The 12,621-nt window shown below is 36.3% G+C and overlaps 1 protein-coding gene across 3 annotated transcripts in view; it reads right to left on the reverse strand.

Annotated features, from left to right (window-relative positions):
• Window positions 1-575: 575 nt before the first annotated feature.
• Window positions 576-12,621, reverse strand: part of gbb (TGF-beta family member glass bottom boat) — a 113,644-nt gene continuing 101,598 nt past the window's right edge. For all 3 annotated transcript variants that reach the window (XM_089099390.1, XM_089099388.1, XM_089099387.1), the window contains 3 exons: window positions 12,050-12,262; window positions 5,461-5,537; window positions 576-956 (listed from right to left, as the gene is read on the reverse strand). In XM_089099390.1, coding sequence (XP_088955516.1) covers window positions 696-956; window positions 5,461-5,537; window positions 12,050-12,262 — 551 coding nt within the window. In that variant the 3' untranslated portion in view covers window positions 576-695. The remainder of the gene's footprint in view (window positions 957-5,460; window positions 5,538-12,049; window positions 12,263-12,621) is intronic.

Here is a 12,621-nt window from a genome sequence, read left to right on the forward strand (position 1 = left end):
CTTCAATCATAACAATTGTAATTATATAATCGTTCAAGCCGCAGAGCTTGAAAATTGTAATTATATAATCTTTTGGGGAGGAATCAAGGACACACATGTCCCAAGGCTCAAGATCTACATAAAGCCTACTTACCAAAGGGAACAAATTTTCACAACTTTTTTTTCATCCTTTGGCTATTGGTCGCATGAAACAAAAACCAAAATGACGTGGCTCAAGGAATCATGTATTCAAAACCCTAGTAAGTACATATCAGCAGCTATGTTTATATACAAATTTTATGGAATCAAAATTTGAAGTTTTATGATCAATTTTATGAAATCAAAAAAATCAATGTTTCTTTGTTGCCCTTTGCTGCAAAAAAGGAGCAAGTCCTTACCCAAGCAGTCTTTCCTTTGAGAATCGCATCTAGTTTTGAAAAAGAAAAGCCTTCTCCACGTGCAGATGATGAATTTCTAGGTATTATAATTAAAGTTACCAACTGACGATAGTTCTCATTTTCCTTATCATATTTAAATGTGTCTGGAGCTGTTCTCATTCTCCAGTAATTATACATACATAAAAATACACAAAAAAGTAAAATATAAAAATTTATACATCAAAAGGTCAAAATATAAATTTTTTTTAAAGCTTTCGCTCTATAAGTCGATCTCGTGTTTTCCTACAGACTAAGCACTTGAGTCCAAAACCAGTTGCCTTAGTGACACCCACAACTTTTGACCACCATGTTCCTATACTTCTTCAATATTACATTGGAGCTGTCATCGAAATACAATACAGATATCGAGCTTAGTTTTGTAGGGGCGCAGCAAGGTCTTGGAACTCGAGATGGATTTAAAAGATGTACTAGAGTTTGGACAATAGCATGATTTGTTGCATTCATGTGAGCATTTAGGGGGAAAGAACAGTCTCCATTGCAATAAAATGCAGCATAGCCTTCTGGAGCAATTATCCATTCCTAAAAGAAAAACAACAGTAGTGGACTAAACGTCAAATTTAAGTAATTTTAGAGCATATTTAAAGGGTACAATATTTAAATGAATCAATGGTGGAATCTGTCAACTTCCGAAATTTAAGTGAATAATCTGGTCATAGTTTGACAAGGCCAGCAAAATTAATTTTCCAAATCCAGTATGACAGAATACATGAAAAGGAGTGGAGACATCCCATCCGATGTGTTCCACCAGTTGGAAAAAAATTGCATTACGCTTTTACCCCAGTTTTGTTGTTTTTAACACGATTTTACTTTTGTTTTTACCGATTTCTACCAATATGTAGAACTCAGCCAGTAAAACCGACCAGATAGTCAATCAGACCTATTGCCCCTCTCCCAAACATTGTTTGTTTCCCAAATCTTGTTTGGGGCAAAAGTACTATGAAATGACGATGAATGGACTTGGTTAACTTTATTACTGAATGCTGCATATGAGTCCTAAGTCTTGAGATTTAAGCGAAACAGATTTAATACAAGGTTATTTTAACAACCTAGTTTGTAGAGTTAATACAAGAATTTGCCAACCGGTTTCCGCTGGTTTTAGAAGCTTAGTTTCTTATGCAATATTTACTCTTGGAATTGCTCGTTTGATAAAAATATGAAAAAGTACACTAACCCCAAAAAAACCTTCCTGGAAGTTTCAACCTGAATCTCCAGCCTTTAGGCAAATAGAGTATACTTACCAAGCTACGGACAAAATTTGCCACCATTAATAGAATCTCTGGACTGTACGCAACCTTTATAACAAAAAACTCTCAATTGCCAGACTTCAAGCTTATTAAAAGCAAATGTACTCTCTTGGAAGCATCCACATTTTGATGAATAAGAACTCCGGAGAAATACTAGCTTCAGTTACCCGCCAGATAAAATCACATAACTGTTTTCAGATCAGTGATTGGCTGGTTTTCACGGAAGCTTTTCAATTATGTAGGGCATAATTTTTCTCTGAAAATTTCGAGAAGGCTAAAAGCATTTTTAGACAGAATTATATTCATGGAATTATTAGAATGAAGGGCTACGACTAGGATTATTTGTTGACGGAGTTTTCTGTATTCTGTCCTAGCTTGAAGAAAGTAGAAGAGCAAATGTTTACTATCTGCTCGCATTTAAACTTTGATGTTTGATGGTTTATGCTTGCTGATGATTGCTTTATGCTGATGATTTATGCTTGATGCTTTTGTCACCAAATATTTTCAGGACCATATGTCAGTTCCGTGGCTTAACTCGTAGCAGAATACAGAAGAATGTGCCTTTAGATTTTAAAATGTAAGCTCCAAAGTTAATTCTCAAACCCTAGGTTAAAGCATTTTTGCCATAATTCCTCTTCAAAAAGAAATTGTGGATGCTTTTGTTTTGTCTTAAAATTCTTGGAATGACCCCAATTGTGTGTTTTCTGATATTTATATTTTCTGTAAAAAAAAAAAAAAAAAAAAAAAAAAAAAAAAAAAAAAAAAAATTGCTAATGTAGAGTCTACCAATATCTATCTATATTGAGATGACTTGCAAAAATCCCAGACTTAAAAGAAGAAGTTCAAAACACCAGTGTTAAGCCAACAAAGAAAATTACAACCCATAGCATAGAGCAAACACTAAATCGCTTTTGTAAATGGAATCTCTCTAAGCTCTGGTAAAAATTGTTTAAGAAACCAGATATTAAGCAAAAGCAGACTTTGTTTGCATTGTGATTGGACAAAAGCAATGCAAAATCCTTAAAAAAAAAACCGGAATCCTGAAAAAAAGTAGTTTTCCAGTTTCCTGCAATTCTCACGAAATTAATTTTATATGGTAGACAATGCTTTTAAGCTATATATTCAATATTAGAAGTTAATAGTTGGACTAGATGGCGCTGTAAGATTTTGCACAAACCTCATTTGATTCTATAAGCTCATCAACCAGGTGAAGAATCTCATGAGTCGTTTAGATCTCGGAAGTGGTGTGCAATAATTAATATTGATATATCGGGTTATATGTAAACATTGAATATTAAAGTGTACTAAGCTAAAATAAAACAGAATTTAAGAGACAAAAAACGGGTATAATTTAAATAAAACAGTGGAACAAAATTACATCCGTTTTTTTTTCTCTCTTAAATTCTGTAAATGGAGAATCAGTGTGTTTTAAGAAATTTTTTAAACTAAAATAAAGTATTAATAAATATTTTTGCAGATTTTCTGGTCTTAGTGACCATTTTTTAATATATTACTGCAAGAAATAAAAGGAATAATTTCGTTTGGATAAAACGAAAGAACAGGTAAATCATAGCCAGGAAGAAGCAGAAAAGTGCAAATACGGCGGCCGAGACCTCTGTTGAGTGACGACTCAGTGCAGGAAGAAGAATAGATAACATAGAGAAAAGGCAATTGAGTTGCCTTTCTACCGCTGTTTAAGAAATAACCTCTTCTATTTATTTATTTATTGTGAGGTTTGATTCTTTACATTGTTCTTTGGATTTTATAAATATTTTTTCTTCTGCAATGAGGAAGCTTGCTTGAGCAAACGTCTTAGCCGAAATATCTGCATTTTTTTCACCAGATATGATTTACCTTGTTTGCTTCATAATTCTACGTTATCTTGTTTTGTCATGGTTCGCTAGTGTGGTCTTTAGCTCAAAAAATGACCTTTGAGCCAATACAGTCGAGCAAGAATTAAGAAGCTTGCACAGATCTCTTCTTGGAATAGCGTAGAACCCATGATATTTGTATGCGCCTGATTGGCTAATCAGCAAAATGGCTTACGCGTTGAGCTGGAGGCCAGTATTTTTTTGGAGAATGTTTAAATTTTCAAACTTTTGATGAAAGTGTTTCTTTTTGTCGTGAAATGATTCTTCGAAAAATTTTCAAGAGTAAAAGCCATTTCTCACATATCTACTCTTTTTGACTGGTTTTCTAAATTTCATTTTCCCCTACTCCATCTTTACAGGTGCAACTTTTATACAGTATATAAAATGAAAACAATCTTTAACACTAAGAGGTTTATAATATTACAAAACTAAGAGGTTTATAATATTACAAAATTAAGAGGTTTATAATATTAGAAAGTCTATAATATATTTGTGTGGTTACAGTTCAGATTGATTATTAAAAACGATCAGTTAAGTTATATTCTTTGCAAAATAATTCTACTATAATGAATACATTAACATTGACCTTTGGAAGAGCGATGTCTCTCATGCATTATCTTCATATTATAGTCATTATATAGAAAGAATGAAGTCGGGAAAGGGCTTATTCAGCCGTGAATTCTGAGATCTAGCGTCCTTCTTAAGAGGGTCGAAACCAAAAGGAGGGCAAATAACATTTCTTCAGCACTTCAAGTGCCCCACATCACTAAATTTAGTCAGATTAAAACTTCAAGACATTTATTATGGCCACAACAGTCAAAAGGTCCACAAAATATGCCTTTAGGCATAAGTGCAGCTTGTCAATACGCCTTATCATGCAGCAGTTTTTTAAGTGTAGCCCCAGGGATAACACCCAAAGATTAACGTAAACTTCTCATAGAAAGCAGAGGCTATATAGAAATATTTTCAAACTGTATGATTGAAGGGCTCAATGTTCTGGTTAATGAATTCATGCCAGCATTTTTTTCATTGTTAACCTTATAATAAGAAAACATATACTATTCAAAATTTTTTCTTGGTTTTTAGAAAAGCACTAATAACAAAAGCGCTAATTGACGAAGCACGGGGTTGAACACCAGACTTATTTGTGGTAATTTATTTTTGTTTTAATTTCCATTTATTATTCATTCTAATTTATGTTCTTTTTAGGTTTCATTTCTCCATTCATTGTAATTTCTGTTCGTTTCAAGTTTAAAATCTGGTACAAGTCAATTTATTCTCGCCCTAAGTGTCAAATTTGCTCTTTGATTTTCCGTACAAAAACTGTGTCTTTTAGTTTGATTAAAGAACAAGCTTAAAGTGCCAAGGACATCAAAATAGACATGTTTCCCCCCTTGAAGTCCGTTCATACCTAGAAACTGTCATTTTCTAAGATTTTTCTTTTGGTTATTTCTAAATTATGAGGTATTTAGGGCACTACCACATTTACTTCAGTGTTGTCATGTTGAACCGTGAAAATATATAAGCACAACTGTATATAGTCAAGGTCGGCAACAATTTTGTCTGTAAAAATTCAAACATTAACAATCTATTGGTTCCCAAAGACAAATAAACCGTCAAAGGTAAACCTCATTTTTGTAATTTTGGGTGCCAGGATACCATTTTTGTTTGGCGCCATATGTTTTCAAATCATTTTTGCTGAATTTTCACCCAAGTTTCTTTTTCTTAAATTCGGCACCAGCTACAAAACTTCATAACTGCAAAAAAAAATGAAAATCATTAAAAATAAAAATCTGATTTTTCCTTGTTTTTTAAGATATGAATGTTTGTGTAAGTTTCACTTTAATCAGTTCTAACAGTCAGATCTTATATTCACCGTCTCCTTGGTACTTCAAAAATGAATCTTACCTGCCATCCAAGGTCACGGAAATTTACATACAGATTTTTCTTCTGACAGCTTTTTTTCACAAACCTTCGGTTGTAATCTGGAAATAGGGAACATTGTCAGCTACAACAATTATCCAATCTTTAAGGTAATTACCATAAGTTGTCGCCTGTTTTAAATTTAATAAAAGAAAATTTTGGTCAATTGGCAAAAATTACAGCTTGATGTGGACTCACATTCTTCCATATCCTGATTGTAAGTTATACACTGAACCAGGGCCAGTTGTACTTGGTTTAGTACCCCCCCCCCATCTTGACTATCGTCAACAATGACCTAATTTTTGCATAACAAATTCCACGGCAATTACCGAGAGCAAAATTAACTCTTCATTAAACCAAGCTCGATTCAGAAAGCAGGATGCTTACAAAATGCGGCTTATATCAAGAGAATTAATTTAAGAAGTAGCATAAGAGAAGGTAGCCAATGACTATGATAATAAAAAGAGGCTTATAGGGATCTACATGGACGAATGAAATCAAATAAGGTCTTTTAACCCTGGACAAGATCCGTATCCTTTTTCGATTACTTTGGACCAGAACCAAATTTCCCCACAACCGTCAATCATTGCAAAATTGTAGCTATACCGTGAATTATGGTGACAAAATGCGTTTTTTTTAAGAACAAAGTTTGTTCTTCAAAGTTTCATAATTACGCTTTATTTCAATTCATCCTGGTCATGTCAGCTAATTATGAAATGTATGTAGCTCGTGATGCAGGCGAGAAGGGGCTTACTAAGAGACAATCTGCCTCACAAAACTGAGCTGCATTTTGGGGGCTGTTCCAACCTCTTACACTCGGAATTTGGTTATCATGGCAAGAGAGTTCACAAAAAACCACGTGGATGGAACACTTATGGTAGATTTTTAACTTTAATTGAATATATCTCGATTCAGGCTACCAGACTAGAGGCAAAAGCAAGAGTAAATCTCCAATACTTTCAAATTGAAATTAGCATGTCTTTTCTTTCCGCTTTTCGGGAATGCACTCGGTAATTACTATTACTCCGTTCTGCAACCATGGTAAGCTGAACTTGACTATGGTAAGCGGGTTTAATACGAGAGTAGTGAAAAAGCCGAAGCTAAACACTTATAAATTTCAAAGGTCGGAACGATTATAGTAAATTGTAGTGGAAACTCAATCAATTAAAAAACACAAGTAAATTGGTAGCATGAAACATCTTAACACTTTCATTTATTGACTTAAAAAACGGAAACCTTGCACTAAAGTCGACTTCAATACATATTGAGGTATGAATTTAGTTTTTTGTATTTCAACTTTACTTCATCATCATAGGAACAAAGTAAAAAGTAGATAAACAAAATGGTGGAGACACCGCAATCTCTTTACTGTTGTCGTATTACCACTTTTGGCACAACTTCTTGAAAACACATAATAAAAGCGAGTGCGTTGGCAAGTTAAATCCATATATACCATGTAAACAACACCTATAAAAAAGCTTTTGGCCGAATGCAGTGAATTTGAGCACCTACACATCTTGAAACATCACCTCCTCATTGGAAAAAACCCTAACTGTCCTTTTCCAAATTCTTCTTTCCAAAATTTACATACAGCCCATATATTGTCAAAACAGCTCGTATTGACGGAGAGAGAGAGAAACTTATTAAGACGAAACAAACAGACACAAAATAGATAAATTAGAAAATCCAACAATTAACAGTCCATCTGTCCCTAGCGACCTGATGAGCTCTGTTTTAGGGTGTCTAGTCTATTTTTTCTTTATTACAGATTACTACCCTGACCATATATATTAATAGTTAACCACTTAGATAGGAAAAAAGACTACTTCCATTTGGTCATCTACAATAAATAACTTGATAGTAATCCCTTTGCCCACATTTAGTAAAACAAAGTCATTTAACTTGAATCACAAACCAAGATAATTCTTTAATATGTTTGATGTCCCCAACTGCATCTAACCAACAATACGGTCCTACATAGGGACAAGAAAAGTGAATTGTCGCAGCGGTGCAATAAGTGTTCGGACATTTTGAGCGCTTTTAGTTGAATTTTGAAGCACCTGATTTCCTATGTGAAACGTAAAATTAGAACAAGGTCCTCAATTACTATTTATAATCCGATGCACACGAATTATCACAGTTAGGGACATATTTCTTAAGTTCCGCATCATTCCAACATTACCGGGAATCTTAGGACTAATTACCTGACTATGCTTTCGAAAAGACAACATTTCATCTATGTCCATTACCAAATATTTAATTCCAACATTCATAGGAACAGAAACCTCAAGTAAACCCAGATTCCACAGATAATAATTCTTTAAATGACCATAAACAATAAGTGATGACTTTCCAAGATTTGGAATTTGACTAGGGCCTACACTCACTGTCAAAACTAGTTGATTCTCTGTCTTAGCTGAAACTGTAAATTGTGTGTCATTTGCAAACACAACTAGAATTTTCCTAATTAAAATTACACTTCCTATCTATCCACATAGCAATTCAACATCTACGACAATACGCAAATCATTAATATACACCAGGAAAAAGAAAGGGCCAAGGTGAGATCCTTGTGGCACTCCGTGTTTTACTTCTCTAAACACAGATATTTCACCATTAACTAGCACACTATGTATTCTACTAGTTAGGAAAGATTGAATAAATCCCGAGGTATTACCACAAACGCCGGCATTGGCCTGCTTTCAAAGTAGTATTCTGTGGTTAAGACAGTCAAATGATTTCACAATATCCAGCAACCTATTAAAGATTGAATGTCAAAACAGATCCTCAGGGAAAAGTAGCTTTCGAGATGAAGATGCCCAAAGTTAAATTATTAATTGTTTATCCCAAGCTCTTGGTAATAAAATTAACAAGCTTTTATAAGTAGGGTAGCTCTACAGTAAACGCTCAGAGCCATAGAAAAACCATTAAAAAAAAAGCATAGACGGCGTGGAAAGAAAGGCGGGCGGCGAAACAGACAGACGGCCATACCCGTTCATGTTACTGAGGAACGTGTTTTTGACCGGAGGACGGCTGCATGTGAACCAAGGACTCATGTGAAAATAAGATGTTTACAAAGGTACGAAATTCCTCCCACTCTTTCTCCATCACAGCTGCAGCCGATCTTACCGTGTTTCTCTGATGAACTTCCCCCGCTATTACGTCCTGAACAGTTATCAGCTCAGCCAAAGCTTCCGAATTTCATTCTGTGTAATGCCCGATCCTTATAAATAAAGTTGACGAGATGGAGATACTGCTGAGAGAAGTGAGTGTTCCTATTGCCGCAGTTACCGAATGCTGGGATATCACTGATGAAATGGGTAGAATAAAAGGCTACACTAGCTATTTCAACACTCGCCGTGATAGAGGCTTGAGTAGAAAAGGTGGTGGCTTTGGTGTCTATATTCATAATGACATTTCATCTAAGCTGTTAAATATACCAACCGATTTGTGTCACGAAGTTGTCTGGGTAGAGTGCAAGCCATCCAAACTATCAAAAAAGTTCTCATGTTTGATAATTGCATCTGTGTATTACCCAGAGAGTGCAAAAAATAGAAAAGAGCTTATCAGCTACTTACAGGCCTACATCGATAAACTTCGTCGTGCCCATCCCTATCCTGGCTTCGTAATAGCTGGCGATTTTAACCAGACGAACAGACAATGGGTATCTAGTGTCCTTGATCTGAAGCAGGTAGTTACCATTGCTACGCACCAGAGTGGCAGTACTCTAGACCTAATTTTTACAAGCATGAGAGACAATTATTACTCCCCTCGGTCGTTAGGTCCTCTCCAGAGTTCAGATCATTATGTAAATCTCTGGCAAGCCAAAAATAACCAACCGAAGCCAAAGAGAACCAAAGTGACTATTAGTCCGCTTAACTCTCAATCAGTATACGATTTTGGTCTGGGGATCGGCACTTACTGCTTCGACGACCTGTGATCTATAGTAAACCTGAATAGCAAAGTACAGCGGTTTAACTCTCTTCTGTTAGAGATGTTTCACAAGTTTTTTCCTACTAAAGTTGAAGTGGTAAGTGAGTCCGATAAGCCATGGATCACAAGCGATCTCAAACAAATGATCAAGATGAGGTGCAAGCTGCACAGTTCCGGACAAATAGCCGCGGCGGCGAAACTTAGAAATCGAATCGTGGCCGTCGATCGTTTCAAGCGAAGAAATCATGTTCGAGAAAAAGTAGTACCCCTTCTCCAAAGTAGCAGTCGGAAGTGGCATTCCACAGTGAAACAAATGACTGGCAAGTCAGTTAACAGTGAGCTAAAAATACCCAAGCCTGACGGATCTCAAATGAGCGCTTCAGACGTAAACGAGTTCTTTGCTGGCATTTGTACCACCTACCCCTCAATTACAGAGGCCGAACTGGTTGATCTCTTAGTCGATTGTGAAACAAACGAAATAAAACAGTTTACCGAATTTGCTATTTTTAAAGAACTTAAAAAACTAAAACCGAATTGCTCTTCCTACCCTGGTGAGTTGCCGGTCAAACTTATTCGCGAATATGCCTTGTTTTTAGCCAAACCATTGGCATCGATCATCAATCAGGGCTTCAGTGAACAAACCTTTCCCGATGCTTGGAAGCGAGCATATGTTCGCGTAATAGCCAAAGTTCAAGGACCTAAGACATGTGATCAGTTAAGACCTATTTCGATCACACCGAACTTTGCTAAAGTTGCAGAATTTTTCGTGTATCGTGAACTTCTCACGGACATTTCACCGTAACTTGACCCCTTCCAGTATTGTTGCTTGAAGGGATGCAGCACGTCTGTTTATTTAGTACGGCTTTATCACCTAGTAGTTGAATGGTTGGAGTTTGGAAGCTCGTTTGTAGATTTACTTCTGGTAGACTACCGAAAGGCATTTGATTTGATTAAGCACCCTCTTGCCGCCCAGAATCTCAAGTCAATGGGTGCCCGTAAGCACATCCTCCAATTAGTAGTTGATTTCTTACGTCACAGGTATCAAAAAGTGTACGCCCTTTTTCCCGGGGATATTGAATCGGAATGGGTGGAAATTACATGTGGCGCCCCACAAGGTACCAAATTAGCAGCTCTTCTTTTCCTGGCTGTTATCAACTATGCGCTTTCTGACTTTGACGATCGTTTTAAATTCGTGGATGATTTGTCTGTGCTTCTTAATTACCACGTAAAGGATTCGCAAGCTGTAGCCCAGTTTGACCCAAATTTTTTCGATCAGTTTAAATCACAGTGTACTGCAAGCAGTCTTCAAATTAATGAGAATAAATCAGAGCTTTCGAGGTTCAACCCATTTAAACGCGATTTTACCTACCCCGCGACTTTGTTCCCTTCTGCTTCGTGTGCGACCATCTTGGGCGTCACCTTTAGTGTGGACTGTTCGTTCTCTAGTCATGTACAAGAGCTGGTTAAGAAGGGACATTATGCTATGCGGACACTGGTGGCGATGCGCCGCCTAGGTTTTCTAGTGTATCAGCTGAAAACAGCGTACCTCACTTTTATTCGACCCATCCTTGAATATGCGTGTCCCGTCTGGGGCCCACAAGTTCATCACATAGATTACTTAAGTGATGATTTGGAGGGGATCCAGAAACGAGCTATAAAGATCATTCTTTGCGACAAATATGTAGATTACAGCTCCGCTCTGAAGTCACTTGAAATACCAAGCCTTCGCGATCGCCGTTTTCAGCTTATGATTCGTTTTGGCCAGTTTTTATTGTCTAGTCCTGTACATAGTACAATATTACCACCTAAAATGCCTGTCCGCCGAAATACCAGAAGCAAAAGCAAACTTATGCCCGTCTCGTGCCGCACAAACAGACTTAGTAACTCCTTTGTTCCTTTTTTTACAAGTGCTTTTAATAAAATGTAGAGAAGTGTTTTCATGTAAAAAAGTTTTCATGTAAAAAACAGCGCCTTTTAGTGCATTTTTTTAATGTGTCTATGTGAGCTGTTTTCATTAAAATCTGATTCTGATTCTAATAACATCGATTTGCATTGTTAGGAAAATATAATATTTTTATAGGTCTTAGACTTGGACATTCAGGCCTCAGATTTCCCAGTGTGTAGTCATAATCTATTTCTCTACTTCCAGTTATGAATGCTACTGCTCTTTTCTAAATAGCTTCAGTTTCGTTGCATAAGTAGCTGGTGTTCTGGACGAATGTGTCCCGAACAGGCGCAATGTATTCAAGTCGTGGTATTACATAAGTTAGATAAACAGTTGTAACACTGTCGCTATCGCACCCAAATCAGCGCATTGAAAAAAGAGTTTAGATTGATGCGTTGCCAGTTTTTACCAATATGCTCGATAAACGTACGATCAGGCGACAGCATAATTCCAAAAATTTTGACGGCAAAACAACGGAAAATGACACTGGAGGAATGACCTAAAAATGGTCTTCAGGAGCTCATGATGTGGTTTAATGCACGAATTACAGTAGAAAGGACACTGAAGAAAATCGAGTTTCACTTGTATCAGGATATGGGCACTTTGAAAATACCAGAGAATAGGCTTCATTCACTTTAATAGTGATCCTTGTATTAAAGGCTCTTTAAACAATCAAAGTTCTATTAAGAAACTTACCATAAGCATAAGGATTGTATGTGGATACCTCATCTGGATAGCTCCGGTTGTCTTTCACTTTCTTTTCCTGCTTTTTCGCAGCTCTTTTTGTTCGTTCAATTCGTGCTGCGGACAATGCCGGAAGACTTTGAAAGAATGCTACCATAAATGGCTGGAATCCATCTTTTCCTTTAGTGCTGACAACACCAGCATTAGCCAGGGGTAGTTCACGACCTGATTAAGAAAAAACGTAAAATAAAGCTTTAACGGGATATTTATTATTGTTAATTAAATATTTTATAGTGAAGATTCAATTATAATAAACATTATATTATACTGTATATAACTCTATTACAGCGCCGCGGATGAAGCCCCGCATGAAAACTTCCAAGACTGTGGAATAAACCCTCCACCAGCAACACTTTCTCTCTCGAGGGGTGAGCATAAAGGCAATATATGATGACAAGACTTTATTCCCAAAATGGCTATCACATTGTTGAACTTGTATTTCTCTTAAAAAAATAAAATTACACAATACGAAACAACAATGCGAAAACATCACAATTTTCAATAACAGAAGAACAATAAATCCA

This window comes from Artemia sp. Qi Xiang Cuo, chromosome 13 (assembly GCF_049724085.1).
Source record: "Artemia sp. Qi Xiang Cuo chromosome 13, ASM4972408v1, whole genome shotgun sequence".
NCBI lineage: Eukaryota > Metazoa > Arthropoda > Branchiopoda > Anostraca > Artemiidae > Artemia > Artemia sp. Qi Xiang Cuo.